Source organism: Acomys minous (assembly GCF_964271855.1).
Source record: "Acomys minous genome assembly, chromosome: 6".
In the NCBI taxonomy this organism is placed as follows: Eukaryota; Metazoa; Chordata; class Mammalia; order Rodentia; family Muridae; genus Acomys; species Acomys minous.
In genome coordinates this window covers 109970486-109985940 of record NC_140487.1, presented here as the reverse complement: position 1 = coordinate 109985940, position 15455 = coordinate 109970486, and the positions used below count along the sequence as shown (strand labels likewise).

General features: G+C 51.7%; 1 protein-coding gene across 1 annotated transcript; it reads right to left on the bottom strand.

The window, feature by feature from the left end:
- Positions 1-216: 216 nt before the first annotated feature.
- SLC30A2 (solute carrier family 30 member 2) lies at positions 217-10284 on the bottom strand. Its single transcript, XM_084785125.1, has 8 exons — positions 10113-10284; positions 9283-9491; positions 7327-7473; positions 5910-6063; positions 5089-5272; positions 4024-4129; positions 1407-1541; positions 217-1035 (listed from the first exon to the last, which is right to left on the bottom strand). The coding sequence occupies exons 1-8, from the start codon at positions 10151-10153 to the stop codon at positions 890-892; spliced, it is 1122 nt and encodes a 373-aa protein (XP_084641251.1). The 5' UTR covers positions 10154-10284; the 3' UTR covers positions 217-889.
- Between the last annotated feature and the right edge of the window lie 5171 nt (positions 10285-15455).

The following is a 15455-nucleotide window of genomic DNA, read 5'->3' as shown; positions in this document are numbered from 1 at the left end:
AACAACTCCACAACCTCCACACACGTTCTTTTTAAAGAGCTCATGCAATTGGGCCTGCCAGCCACCACCCAAAGACATGCTAAGGAACTGAAAGGGTTCCCCTTGATTAGGGTACTTACGGCTCTCAGGGCCCCCCACTCCCCGCCCCCCAAGCCACTGCTAAGTTAGCTTGTTTTCCCAAATTCTAATTAAAAAACGTGATTTCTCCTTTCCCCCTTTTATCTCTTCATTTTCATCTTTAAATTTTATTAGTGTGTTGGGGGGGGGCACACATACGCGAGCGAGTGTGGCAGAGGGGTGTTTGTGGCTTTCTCACTGTCTCCCTCCCCGCTTCCCTGCCGCCAACCCCCATAGCCACTCAATTGTCGACAGACCTCCATTGCTGACCCCGACTAAAAAGGCTTTCTCCTTCACTCCTTTCCCAGCACCTGCTGAGGCTCACAGCTTGCCTGGCCTGTGGGTTTTCCTCCCAAAATTCTAATAAAATTGTCTTCAGATCTTCCTACTGAGTGCGTTTCAAAAGTTCTTTTATGCACGAGACCAACCCTACGAAAGAGAGCCCTGACTTCCCAGTAACATGTATCTTGTTCAATTTTTTTCTTCTTCTTTTGCTCAAGACACAAAGACTCTGGGTCATACAGGACACCCCAAAGTTCCCTTCTGTGCCTCTGTGTCTTTCCAGCTGCGGTCTTAGGATGACCATCAGTGGAAGATCCAGCTCAAAAGTAGCCCTGGAAAAGAAGCAGGGCCTCATCTGTCTTGTCACCATCCTGTGGCTCATAAAGGCCAAGGGGAGTCCCACTGAGGAGTGGACCAGGCTGTGCCTTGGGCCCGGAGTCCTGGCTGGACGCTGGCCATGCCTCCAACGGGATAGTCTCTGTGTTGGCAGTCAGTCTGAGGGGCCTTGGCACTGCTGGCAGTCTTTCATGTCGTCGGAGTAACACTCGATTTGGATGGTCATGGTGTGGAAATTGAATTTCCCCAGGAGGCGGTCCCTGGCCGCCTTCAGCACAGCCTGGCCATCGGCACTCTGAGCTGGGAAAAGAGAAACATGGCGTCCTAGGCCTCACGTCTACCCCTGGGGTGTACAGATTAGGGGACAAGAAACGCTAGGGGCTATCCTGTATCAGGCAAGCCTGAGAGCGCGAATCTCTGGCCTTACAGCTTAAGTCTGTCTCCCCCATGCGCTCACTCCATTGCTCTGGTACAAGGGATGGTGGCCACTCCAAGCAGGGCCTAGCTTACCTTTCTCCATAACAGGCAGTGTGGTAAGGCTCAAAGGGCATATAACTGCTCAGGATGTGGCCAGAGCCTTAGCGAACCCTCGGGATGGCTCCCCCTCCTCCCCCTCCCCCTGCACACCCCGCCCCCAGCCTCTGCTGCCTCCCCCCTTCACCCCCACTCACCGATAGCTATGTGGACAGACAGCACTGGCTGGGCCACAGTCAGCGCCCAGATGTGCAGGCTGTGTAAGGCTTCCACCCCATCCACGGACAGCAGGAGATTTTTCACGGTTGTGAAGTCCACACCTTTGGGAGTCCCTGAGGACATCAAACAGGATGCTAAATGCTGCTGCCCCCCCCCCCCCTTCTACTCAGACGGCCTCCTTGGTCAGCAGTTCTCATTCCTTGCTCTGTCTTATCACAGGCAACACCACCTAGAGTGACCTATGACCTCACTAATGTAGCTATCGTCTGGAATGAAAAAACCGCGAGGGCATCAGTCTGTTTTGCTCACAGCTATAATGTCAGTGCCTAGAGGAGAACCTCGCGCATATTTTCATTTGAAGTTGTTTGTTTTTTAGACAAGAGCCTTGCGGGGCGGTGGTGGCGCGCGGCCTTTAATCCCAGCACTCGGGAGGCAGAGGCAAGCGGATCGCTGTGAGTTCGAGGCCAGCCTGGTCTACAAAAGTGAGTCCAGGATAGTAAAGGCTACACGGAGAGACCCTGTGTTGAAAAAAAACAAAACAAAACGACAAGTCTTGCTAAGTACCCCCAAGCTGGTCTTGGACCCCAAAATTTCTGCGCTTCAGCTTCCTGGGTGCTGGGATTGCAGCTGTGGTGCCACCAGGCCAGCAAGGCTAGTCATCTGGTTAGAGAAGACGTCCTTGAAGCTCCTGACAACCCTCAGGCCACAGCACTCTACCCTTCCAACCGTCCCTGACCCTCAGCCCCAAGGCCTAAAGTTTGAGAGAGCCCTGTGAATCACAGGTATTTCCAGGCTGATCAATGACCACTTTGCAGCTGAGGCAGGAACAGAGGGTAGGCCCTGAGACTTGTAGGAAAGGACTACGGCAATATGGATTCACTCAGTAACTCTGGCAGTGAGTGCTTATATTTGCAAAACTAGGGAGGCCCCCGGGCAGTCTAGTCTGAGCTGCACCTAGAGACCCTGCCTCAAAAACAACAAAGGATCAGCAAGGTGGCTCAGCGGTTGGGAGCACCTGTTGCTCTTCCAGAGGATCAAAGTTCAATTCCCAGCCCCCTTTGATCCTAGCACTCAGCAGGGGTGGGTAGGTAGGTGGATCTCTGTGAATCTGAGGCCAGTCTGGGCCACAGAGTCAGAGTGAGCTCCAGAACAGCCAGGGCTAGGCAGTGAGATGCTGTCTCAAAAGTAAAATCATTAAATTAAAAAAAAAAAAAAAAAAAAGCTCGCTGGGTATGATGGTACATGCTTTTGGGTGGTGGAATTTGCCAAAAAATAAAATAAAAGAAAGAAAAGAAAAGAAAAGAAAAATGAAAACAAAGAACCCCAAAAAACAGAATCCCAGTCTTCCTGGGAAAAGGCACCTGATGACTGTGGGGCAGGCTGGAGCTCCAGGTGTTACCAAGGCCACCACTCAGCCATGTGACCAGCCAGAGAAGACACACTCCAAAGCAGGGCGGGAGGCACCTGCTGGGCCAAAGGGAGGTCAAGCACCAGCACCGCTGGAACCCGTCGCACCTGATTAACTCACAGCCCAGAGGACCCACATTAGGTTCCAGGCCCCAGCTGCCACTGAGCGCAATGATTCTCCAAACACCCACACTGTCCTTGAGGCTCTTTAGACCTTGTGGGCCACAGGCTGAGAGAGAGCCCCAAAGACAGGCTGGGGAGATACTTCAGGTGCTAGTTGTTACATCCCTCAGAACTTGCCCTATACGTCAACAGGCAGGCGTGCGTGCACACACATACACACACACACACACACACACACACACACACACACGCACACACGCACACACGCACACGCACACGCACACGCATGCACAAGCAGTAGGTAGTGCACTCTTGTGATCCCAGACAGGGAAGGCAGAAACAGGCAGCTTCCTAAGTACCAGATCTGGGGAGAGGGCTCAGTGGGTAAAGCGAGGACCTGAGTTCAGGTACCCAGCATCCACACACAACAAAACCAAAACAGACAGGTGGGACAATTCTCTCCAGTAATCCTAGAGCTGCGTGGGAGGTGGAGGGCACATAGACCCAAGTGGCTTGCTGGCCAGTGAGCCTTAAGAAACCAGACACTCTAGGTTCAATAAAAGGCCCAAATAGGCAAATAAAAAAAAAAAATAAGGTGAACCGGGTGTGGAGGGCACTGTGGAGGCAGAAACAGATGAATCTGTGGGTTCAAGACCAGCCTGGTCTACAAAACAAGTCCAGAACAGCCTAGGCTACACAGAGAAACCCTGTCTTGAAATACCGAAACAAACAAACAAAACAAGGGCTGGAAAGAAGCCCAGCGGTTAAGAGCAGCACTGGCTGCTCTTCCAGAGGTCCTAAGTTCAATTCCCAGCAACCACATGGTGCCTCACAACTATCTGTAATGAGATCTGGTGCCCTCTTCTGGCCTGCAGGTGTATGTGCAGACAAGGCACTCATACATATACAAAATAAATTAATTAAAAAACAAACAAAACAATAACAACAAAAGTTACGGTGAGGAGAACACGGCAACCTGCGGTTTCCACACACAGCCTAACAAGACGAACACGGACATCACATACACGCGTCCCCCACCCCTCATTCGCCCCAGCCCTGAGTTACCTTCCATTAGAACCAAGATCACATCTCTCAGGATGGTTAACGTTGTCCCCAAGACCAGGATGGAGAAGAGGAAGGTGCAGATGGGGTCCACATACTTATACTCGGGCTGCATTGAAAGGAGACAAACTGAGGCTCCTCAGACTCTCCCGGGATCTCCCCATTCCCTTCCCACCAGCACAGTATCTGGGAGGGTCTCTCTTCTTCTTCTTCTTTTGTTTTGTTGTAGTTGTTGTTTTTTGTTTTGTTTTGTTTGAGACAAGAGTTTTTCTGTGTTAGCCTTGGCTGTCCTGGACTCACTTTGTAGACCAGGCTGGCTTTGAACTCACAGCGATCTCCCTGCCTCTGCCTCCCAAGTGCTGGGATTAAAGGCGTGTGCCACCCCGCCCAGCTCTCTCTCTTTTTTTCAGTTTTCTATTCTACTCTCCACCCAGAAGAGCTCAGGACACGTTTTCCTAAAGAGCTGAGACACAGGCAGAGCATAAAAGTAACCTCGGCATCTGATTCACCATTCCCATTTTTTTTTTAAAGATTTTTATTTACTTATTATTTATACAGCATTCTGTCCCCACGTGTGCCTGCAAGCCAGAAGAGGGCACCAGATCTCATTATAGATGGCTGTGAGCCACCATGTGGTTGCTGGGACTTGAACTCAGGATGTTTGTAAGAGCTGACGGTGCTCTTAACCTCTGAGCCATCTCTCCAGCCCCACCATTCCCATTTTATAGATGAGACGAAGCAATTCATTCACTACACAGCCTCAGCCACACCTGGCTTCTCTCTATGTCTCACTGCCTCTCCGTGATGGGCAACACCTGGGCTTTAGCAACACAAAGCCTTGGACTTAGACCCAGCGTCACAGCTTATGTGTGAAACTGCTGAACTGCGTGCAACACAACCGCCTACCTTCCAGGCTTGTTGTAAAGATAAAAGGTGCCAACCCTCGGTAAGTATTAAATAGATATTCCTTCCCTTTCTGTATCCCTCTCATCCCCAGCTGGAGGGACCCTGTGCAGAGCAGCCCCAGGAACCACTGGCCCAGCCCCTCCCTCTGTGCCCAGCTCTGACCTTGAAGTATATAATATAGGCTGCGACCAGGACGCCCACACTCTGCAGAAGGTCCCCAATCACATGGATGAAGGCAGCTCGGACACTGGGGTTCGGCTGCTGGCTGCTGTCGTCATGGTCACCGTGGCTGTGTCCCTGACCGTGGCTGTGCCCGTGTCCCGACTGATAGAGGGCCAGCCCCATTCTGCGGAAGCAGACAAAGGCCCGGGTGAGCTAGCAAAGGTTTCAAGGCAGCCAGGCACAGTCTACCCATTAGGGCCGGCCTCCCTGAGGGTGCAGTTGCGAAGCCCCAGAGCACTCAGTGACCCTCGTAGGCTTAGGAATCTAGCCCTCCAGCCTTGGCTCCTAGCCACGGGGGCAAAGAGCTCTGCCTGTAATGGGAGGCTGTCTGGGCACAATCCGCACAGCTGAATTTCAGAGCAAGGGGGCCAATGAGGAAGTCATGTGGCTCATCGCATCCCTGGGGAGACTGAGACCGAAACCCATGCCCTACCCACCCACCCCTTCCGTTACAGAGGCCAGTTTAGCCACGTCAGCCTGACTTGGCCTCTGTTCCAGCATGGACCAGAAGCACCCCCTTGGCTGTGCACGGCCTCCAAGGTTGTTCTCTGACACATAATATGGGGGTGAAATGACGGGGCACCTATCTCTAAGCTCCCATATCCCCGTCCTAAGGCCTAAAGGGGGACTCAAGTACAGCAGGTGCCAGAGCTCAGACCACGAGGAAAATTGAGTCCTAGTGGCCAGTGCTGGAAGGGAAGCAAGAGCTCCTTCCCCTGGGTGGGGGTGGGGGTGACTTATAGGGAGCTGGCCACACTCACATGATGTTCACCGCCACAGCGCAGCCCGACGTGATCAACATGGTGTCTCCTTTAATCTCATAATCTCCAGAAATCAGTCGCTGCACAGCCAGGTACACGAGCACCCCAGTCACCACCCAGATGGACAGCACGGACAGCAAGGCGCCAAGGATCTCTGGATAGGAAGGAGCCCACCTTAACAGCAACCCAAGCTAGGGTGCTAAGGGTAGGAGGGACTCCTCCCTGCATGCTGGCCCCGCCCACTTTGCCGAGGGTAGGAGGGGCTCCTCCCAGCATGTTGGCCCCGCCCACTTTGCCGAGGGTGGGAGGGGCTCCTCCCAGCATGTTGGCCCCGCCCACTTTGCTGAGGGTGGGAGGGGCTCCTCCCTGCATGTCGGCCCCTCCCACTGTAAAGTCAGGGCCTGGGTCACCCCACCAGCCAACTTATATCGGAGTACACCAGAGCTAGAGAGTCACCTAGGTCAACCTTGTTTGCTCTACGTGGGAAGAAAGTGACACTAATACATATTTTAGCCAGAGTGGAGGCGCTCATCTCTAATCCCAGAATGCGAGAGACTTAAGGCAAGGAAGGGGACTGCCTGAGTTTGAGAGCCTCCCTTTGATGTTTTTTTATGTACCCTGGGTAGCTTTGAACTCAAAGAGATTCACCTGTCTCTGCTTCCCCTGGCATATTCCCAGGTCCTGGTCCCTTGCACCCAACAAATAAAGGTAGGGTCAATTAAGGTAGCAGGCCAGAAGAGGGCCCAGACCCCCCCCCCCAGGGCTAGAGTTACAGATGTGAGCTAAGAGTAATAGGCCTAAACGGCTGAGCCATGCCAAGCTCCTTGTCTTGTTCAACTGACAAACGGTGGCTGAGGACACTGGGCCACCCCTCCCTACAGGAAAGTAAGTGTCAGTGCCATCCAGCAGTGAACAGCTTAAGGCTGTTTACTGACCTTTCCCTCCCCCAGAGCGGGTCCCTAGCGACAGGCCATGGTGGTGCCCTTGTCAGTTTTCTGAGGCACCGCTTTCTAACTTTGCTTCTCTTTTAACTAGGAGCTCCCAGAATCCTGGCACCAAGCCTGCCCCATCAGACTGGGGGTTCTGAGAAGACAGAAGGCAGGGCAGACACTCTCTTCCCCCACAGAAGTTACCTTCTTGGCTTGCTCAGGGACGCCCCCGTAGGAGCCCTTGTCCTAGCCTGGCACCCCTGGCATGGCAAACTCCTTCATTCGAGTTCTTGGGGGGAGGGGGGGCTATAACAGTAGAGTTACTATGAATCTGAAGCCAGCCTAGGGCTACAGAGTGAGTTAAGAGGCCAGCCTGGACCACTAGAGATGCTGACTCAAAACACTAAAATTCTAAACAAAAGTCCTATTTCTGACCTGTTTTTCCCTTGACCAACCCCGTCTACCTCTGGCCCAGCGAGGGTCCTTACCAGCTCGCTGCCAGCCGAAGTTCATGGTTTTGGTGGCCGGTCGAGAAGACACCCACAGGGAGAAGAGGCTAATGAGCATGCTGGCAAAATCGGTGAGCAGGTGAGCTGCGTCAGTCATGATGGCCAGGCTGTGCGCCAGGTACCCACCTGCAAGAGGGAGAGCGGGAGCCTGAGGTTCCCCCAGAGTCAACTCCCCCAGCTGTGTACAGCAGAGAGACCACAAGCCCTGGGAGACGCGTTGGGTTTGAGGTCTCTGCATCTCTCAGCTGTACTACGGTGAACACGTGACCACACTGAGCCTCCATTTCTCCCGTGAAAGGACTTAACGTCTACTTCCAGGGTGAATGTGAAAATCAAGTTCAGGTGGTGGTGGCGTATGCCCTTAATCCCAGCACTCGGGAGGCACGGGCAGGTGGTTCAAAGTCAGCCTGGTCTACCAAGTGAGTCCAGGATAGCCAGGCCTACACAGAGAAACCCTGTCTCAAAATAAATAAAAGAAAATGAAAAGAAGATAAGAAAGGAAAGAAAATCAAACTCAACTAGGAATAGAAAAAGCAAAGTAGATGCTTAGTTAATGATCTTATTTTTAAAGATTCTTTTATTAGCCGGGCGTGGTGGCACAGGCCTTTAATCCCAGAACTTGGAGGCAGAGGCAGGCAGATTGCTGCATTCGAGGCCAGCCTGGACTACAAAGTGAGTCCAGGACAGCCAAGGCTACACAGAGAAACCCTGTCTCAAAAAACAAAACAAAACAAAAAAAGCTGGGAGGTGGTGGCGCATACCTTTAATCCCAGCACTCGGGAGGCAGAGGCAGGTGGATCTCTGTGAGCTCAAGGCCAGCGTGGTCTATAAAGTGAGTCCAACACTGCCAAGGATACACAGAGAAACCCTGCCTCAAAAAACCAAAAAAAAAAAAAGCATTTATTTATTTTATGTATATAATAAGTGCTCTATCTGCATGTACCTGTTGCACAAGTACATGAAGAGGGCATCAGATTAAATTACAGATGGCTGTGAGCCACCATGTGGTTGCTGGGAACTGAACTCAGGACCTCTGGAAGAACAGACAGTGCTCTTAACTGCTGAGCTCTCTCTCCAGACCTTTTTTTTAAAAGGCCTGTGCCTTTAATCCAGCACTTAGGAAGCAGAGACAGGCAGATCTCTGAGTTCAAGGCTAGCCGGATCTACTGAGGGAGTTAAAACAGAAAGGACTACACAGAGAAACCTTGCCTAGAAAAGCAAATAAATAAATAAATATTGATGGGTGTGGTGCCACACACCTTTAATCCCGACACTCTGGAAGCAGAGGCAGGCCAGGCATATAGCAGTTTCAGGCCAACTAAGGTTACATAGTGAGACCTTCCAGAGAGAGAGAGAGAGAGAGAGAGAGAGAGAGAGAGAGAGAGAGAGAGAGAGAGAGAGAGACTTGTTGGGTTTCAGACTCCTGACAAGTGGCTGAGGTGCCTACTTAACATATAAAATCAGACCTGGCCTCTTTCTGGCTTCTCTCAGCATCCCTCAGTCCCTACCTGTAACAGGACATGGGTGACATACCCTGCCCTCTCTTCTGAACTTTCCAGCCCAGGGGTTAGGCTTCCTCTTTCCCCAGAGGCTCTTTACTGTATAATCGAGACATTTTGGTCTCTGTCTCTCTCCCCCTACCCTCTCCCTCTTCGTGTGTGTGTGCGTGTGCGTGTGCGCGCGCGCGTGTTGTGCTAGTCTGGTCAACATTGTGGCTCCCTGGCCTCTTTCCTTGGGACCTGTGAACCTGTAGGATTACTGGCCCCCAATAAACTTGCCTTATACTTTAATTCGTCTTGCATTGGCTTGTTTCGGTGGCAGGAGAATGCTATCAAAACTAACCAATCAAACAAGGCCATTGGTGCCATCGGCATTGGTGGGAGCACTCTGCCCGTCAGGGCACCGACTTCACTTAACTCACACACACGGCCTTACCAATGATTTCTCCGATCATGAACACCAGGCAGACGGCAGAGGCCACATAGAGCTTGCGCCGGGCCCTCTGCTTCTTGAGGTCAGGGTGACTGCCAGACTCCTTCTGCGCATGGCAATGGTGGTTGCTCTGGACAGCCAGCTCAACGGCAGGCAAGTCCACTGGAGGGATCCAGCCAGCCTCACTCTTCCACAGAGATCCTAAGTAAGACCTGGCGGTCAGAGGAAGGAGAGGGAGGAAAAGAAAAAAAAACCCTCAGGCGCAGGAAGCACAGAGCTGGCCTCTGGGCGTATTGCTGGTCCCACGCTTCCAGAGCGAGTAAGGACGCTCCGAGCACAGCAGTGCCAGGCGGGTGATCAGAAGTGAAAGACCAATGTTACATTGGATGCTGGGCAGGTGAGTCTTGGGACCTTGTTCTAAGCTGATCCCTCCTCGTTCACCCCTTTCCAGGCCTAGAGGAGAGTCTTGGCGAACTAGCCAAAGGGCAGGCCGTCCAGTCAAGCGCAAAAGAAAGAGCAGAGTTCTGGCTCAGATAGCAGCAAAAGACCGAAGCTCAGGGATCAAAGTGCTGGGGTGAAGGCGGGGTTCCCGGCACCCGACTCTGTCCCCCCTCTGTCGGCGGCGCACTGACATCTGTGTGCTTAGCCAGGTGAGACAGGTGATTTCCGAGGCTACGAAGCCTCCGCCAATTTCCTCCTATTACCTCACTCCATCCCCTCTGGCGGGATCCCAGTTTAAGCCCCTGCCCCGAACCAACCACAGCCAGGAGAGGCAAAGAGGAGGTGCGTGTGTGCTGCTGCCCAGATTCCCGCCCCTTGGGGCTTGAACCTACCGGGCTCCGCGCGTGCTCTCCAGCAGATTCTGCTTGTCCATGGTCTGCAGAGCCGCCTCTCCCAGTGCGCCCTACAAGTTGCGCGCGGGACGATGGCAGCGCGCACTCGCCTTCCGCTCCGGTCCGGCCGCTGCGCCCAGCGCCGCCGGCTTTATCCCTGGCCCTCGCCTCCTCGTGTGAAGCCGCCCGCCGCGCGTCGTGTGCAAAAGCCTGCGGGGAGGGGGAAGGGTGACCGGCTGCAAAGGGAATCGCGGCTCTGCCCCCAGGACCGACCGGCCCCCTGAGTCTCCCAGCCCTAAGGAACTAAAGAACTGAGCGGCCTGCGACCAAAAGCTTAAGGCCCTTTGCCACTAGGAAAGCACTTGCTAAGAGTTACTAAGTTAGGACTAGGTGACCAAAACACCCACTCTATAGGATTCTCGGAATCCTATAGAAAAACCTTGAAATCTGGGTTTCTAGAAAAGCGCGTGGTGGCACATGCCTTTAACCTCAGCAGGCAGAGAGAGGCAGGAGGATCGCTTGAGTTCGAGGCCAGCCTGGTCTACAAAGCAAGTCCAGGACAGACAGCCAGGGCTGTTACACAGAGAAATCCTGTCAAGAAAGAAAGAAAGAAAGAAAGAGAGAAAGAGAGAAAGAGAGAAAGAGAGAAAGACCAGAAAAGGTGGTACACACCTTTAATCCCAGCAACGGGGAGGCAGAGGCACTCGGATCTCTGTGGGTTCAAGACCAACCTGGTTTAAAGAGAGTATAGACCAGCCAGGGCTACACTGAGAAACCCTGTCTCAGAAAAACCAGCCAAAACAAAACAAAACCACACACACAAGCGCAAACCAAAAGAAGAAAAGGAAAAAACAAAACAAAAAAACCTTTGTCCTTAGGGCAGGGAAGTGACTTACTGAGCATGGACTGAGACACTGAGCCCAGGGAAGAGAGGCTTCCGAGAGCTCGATCCTCCATTCAAGGAGTCACATTCCCTCGGAGGGCTGGTGCTCTTGCCCTGTGGCCCTCAAGGCTGCCTCCTCCTAGCTGAGCAGTGCCCCACCTTAGAACTGCTGGAGTTTCAGACCTCCCCTCTCAAAGTTTCTCCTGCCTTGAGCTTTCTGATTATGATATGGAGAGACCGGCTTTAACTCCACTTCTGCACAGAACAATGTCCTGTTAACAGATGCCATCTGGGGAGAACGACCCACTGCCGCAGCCTTTCTTTGTACCCCCAGAAGCCCAATAAGTCTCTGAGACTCGGTGGCAGAAGGACCCAACGTGTAGTACCTTCGACGGAGAAGATGTGCTTGCCAGCCTGATGCCCATGCATTCTTTTTTTTTTTTTTTTTTTTTAACAGACTGGGTTTCCCTGTGTGGTTCTCTGACTGGCCTGGAACTCTCTCGAATGCTCTGTAGACCAGGTTGGTCTTGAACTCAGAGATCCAACTGCTTCTGTCTCCGGAGTGCTGGGATTAAAGTCAGGCGCCACCACGGGCAGCTTACCCCAGGCATTCTAAACAGTTCTATTTTCTGGGGTTTGGACCTTGTGACACACCACCACCACCACCACCAGTGCTGGCCTCTGATAGGTATCTCCTTCCGGTGTGTGACCTCCCTACTCAGTCATTCTGTCCCCTAGAGTCTGGAGAGTATATCTGGGGGTGTAGTTCGTTTATAGATTGTTTGTACACAGAGCCTTGGGTCCCATCCCGAGTGCCCAGTGGGGAAGGGGACAGGTGTCACTATGGCTGTGTAGCTCAGGCTAGTGTGAGACCTTGTCTCAAGGGGATGGGGCGGGGGGACTGGACAGGTTGGGACTGGCGTTATAGCTCAGCTGGTAGCAAGCAGTAAGCCTTGAGTTCCATCCATAGCACCACAAAAACCGGGTGTGGTGGACACGCCCATAATCCCACCTCTGCAGAAGTGGACGGACAAAAGGATGAGACAGACATTCAGGGCTATCTTTGGCTGTATAGCTACTTTGAGGCTAACCTGGGATGCTTTTTTTTTTGTTTGTTTGTTTTTTGTTTTTTGTTTTTCGAGAAAAGGTTTCTCTATGTAGCCTTGGCTGTCCTGGACTCACTTTGTAGACCAGGCTGGCCTTGAACTCACAGCGATCTGCCTGCCTCTGCCTCCCGAGTGCTGGGATTAAAGGCATGCACCACCACCGCCTGGCCAGCCTGGGGTACTACTTGTAGGCCCTGTCTCAAACAACCACAACAATAAAAAAAATAAATCCACACCAAATCCTCTCAGTCACAGGAGTGGGTATAGCGCAGAGGCCTGTAATTCAGCTGATTGGGAAGCTGAGACAGTGGCCTCCTCTCCTGGGACCTCCAGTGGTCTGCCTGGGTTAAGGCTGAGCACCTGGGGCGGGGGAGGCGGGGAAGCCAGGCACCTGTGAAATTAGATGGAAACGAACAATGAAACGCGGTCGCACGTGTGTGTAAACAGGCGCCTTGGGTAGGAGAATCTCGAGGTTGAGGCTAGCCTGGGCAATTTATGGGGGATCCTGTCTCAAAGTAAAAAAAAAAAAAAAAGGGTATGAGAGTCAGCAGTGCCACTGTGTGCAAGGCCCTGAGTTCAGTCCCTCCCTGGTCCTCCACACGTGAATTAGAGAAGAGGCAGCAAGTGCTGTCTGAGGAGCTTTGTCTACAGGGTGACAGCAGATTACTGTCGTGTCTTACTTAAGGTGGGAAAATTATCAATGTGTTATAGCACCCTTTCTCCTTCATGTAAAACATCATTGTTGGGGGGCTGGAGAGATGGCTCAGAGGCTAAGAGCACTGCCTGCTCTTCCAAAGGTCCTGAGTTCAATTCCCAGCAACCGCACGGGGGCTCACAACCATGTAGGATGTGATCTGGGGCCTGCTTCCTGTGTGCAGGTGTACATGCAAGCAAAAAAAACTGTATGCTTAATAAATAAATAAATCATTGTGGGGAACAAACAAAAGAAATTTATTCCAAGTACTACCATTTCATCATCAGACTCCATTTATAGGGAGAAACTAAGTTCAAGGTCCCAGGCCCTAGGGGAGCTGGGGACTTCCCAGTAGCTGACAGCTTCTGTTGTAAGGGGACAGTTGTCTGAGTCCAGACATCTCAGGAACAACTTCTCCATCTGGCTGGCAGGGTCAACTAAGTTCATGTTTCCAGGCACAGGAACCCACTCCTGTCCTGACTGATGGACACTCCCTTGTTCAACCCCTTATGTCAAAATATGATTGGACAGGGCTGGAGAGATGATGGCTCAGAGGTTAAAGGTACTGGCTGCTTTTCCAGAGGTCCTGCGTTCAATTCCCAGCAACCATAAAAAATTAAAAAAAAAACTTTTTAAAAATATGATTGGACAATGCTACAGGCCACCCTGTGCCCCTCTTGCTTTATGGTCTTATCCTTTAAATATACTGTACAACATCCCTTCAGGGTCGCAGTTCAGCAGAGTCTGTTCTGTGGCCCTGATCGATCAGTTGCGGCTTGATTACAATAAATTTTTGTCATCTGTATTGACCTGGTGTTTGAGTTATTGGGATTTAAGTGGGCCCCACGACGATCATACTTTTTTTTTTTTTTTTTTTTTTTGAGACAGGGTTTCTCCGTGTAGCCCTGGCTGTCCTGGAACTCACTCTGTTGACCAGGCTGGCCTCAAACTCAGTTCAACCTGCCTCTGACTCCTGAGTGCTGGCATTAAAGTCGTGTGCCGCCACACCCGGCTCAGCAGATTTGTTTTAAATCCATATTTCCAAAGATGCATGTGATATTACAATAAATACAATCCGGTGTGTTTGGCTTCAGAGAGTCTCCCTGTGAAATGCAGGCTGGCTTGGAACTTGTGATCCTCCTGCCTCAGCATCCTGAGTGGTGAGAGTGTAGGCTAATGCCCCACCCCCATGACTCCCCGGCCCCCCCCCAACCTCCCCACCGCCCCCTCCACCCAGGCTAATGCCTCCACCCCACAACCCCACCCTGACTAATTCTTTCCCAAGGAAGGCAGAAAAAACTAGAAGTTCTTTTCCTTAGGACTGATCATAGTTGGGTTTTGTTGTTTGTTTGTTTGGACTGGATCAAGGCAGCTTGGGCTGATGTAGAATGGCTGAGGATGACCTTGAGCTACCTCCTGCCTCACCCTCCCTCCTGAAGCCACAGAAAATCTAACCTTTCCCACCCCTCTATCTAGGAGCTGGTCATCAAAATGCTCTGGCCTGACCCACCAGAGGGGCCCAGCCTGGTATCAGGGATGAGGAAAGCGAGCCGGCTTTCCCCACCCGGCTGCTAACACCGGCTCTCACTCTTCTCGTCCAATCAAGTTCCTCAGGGTTTTGATTTCATTGTGTTTACACGAGGCCATCTCTAAAAAAAAAAAAAAAAAAAAAAAAAACCAAACAAAAAGCCCCACAAAAGGACAGAGTTCCTGAAGCTGGTGACCAGAGAGGGCATAGAGCAACTCTGCCCATTCCCATAAGCCTGCCCTCGGTCCCTTATCTGTGTCCTTCACGATAGCCTTTCCGATGAAGTGATAAACGTTAAGTTAGCCTTTCCCTGGACTCTTAGCAAATTGGTGGTACCCTGGGGAGAGTGGGGAGCGGGGGGTGTGAGAAGATAATACAAACAACCTGGGGCTTGTGCTTGGCATCAAAAGAGAAGGGGGCTTATGTTGAGAACCGAGCACTGCAGGTAGACAGCAGCGGAAGTGAAATTGAGTGTGTGCACAACCTGCTGTGATCCACTGCAAAATTGATTGCTGGTCTGGTGTGTGCGTCTGGTGTCCGAAACTCAGCCTTGGGAGTTTAGCAAGAGAAATTGCATTTGAGGTTGACCTTTCCCTATATCCGCAGAAAGAACTGTAATTGGTTCGCAAGGCCTTGCGCTGAGGATATTGTCCGGTGATGGGGGGCTTGCCTAGCACCCCAGGGGCCCTGGGTTCAATTCTAGTACACACACACACACTCACACACACACACCCTCATCTAAACAAAAATTTCATTTTAAAACTTTAACAAAGGGCCTAGGGAGATGGGTCAATGGTTAAGAAGCTCTTACCTCTCTTTTAGAGGACTTCAAGCCCAGCACTTAGGAGACAGAGACAAGCCAGCCTCTGAATTCGAGACCAGCCAGGTCTACAAAGCAAGTTCCAGACCAGCCAGGGACTACATAGAGAAACCTTGTTTCAAGATAAAATAAAATAAAACAAAACAAAATAACCAACCAAACAAAAAAATATTTAAATTTCCAGCCTTCACCTGGGAACATAAGACCCTCCTGTCTGTAACAGCAGCTCCAGGGGCTCTAGTGTTCTCCTCTGGCATCTCTGGTGCCTGACACACAAACAGTGCACTAACACACATGCAGTGCAAATCGTCT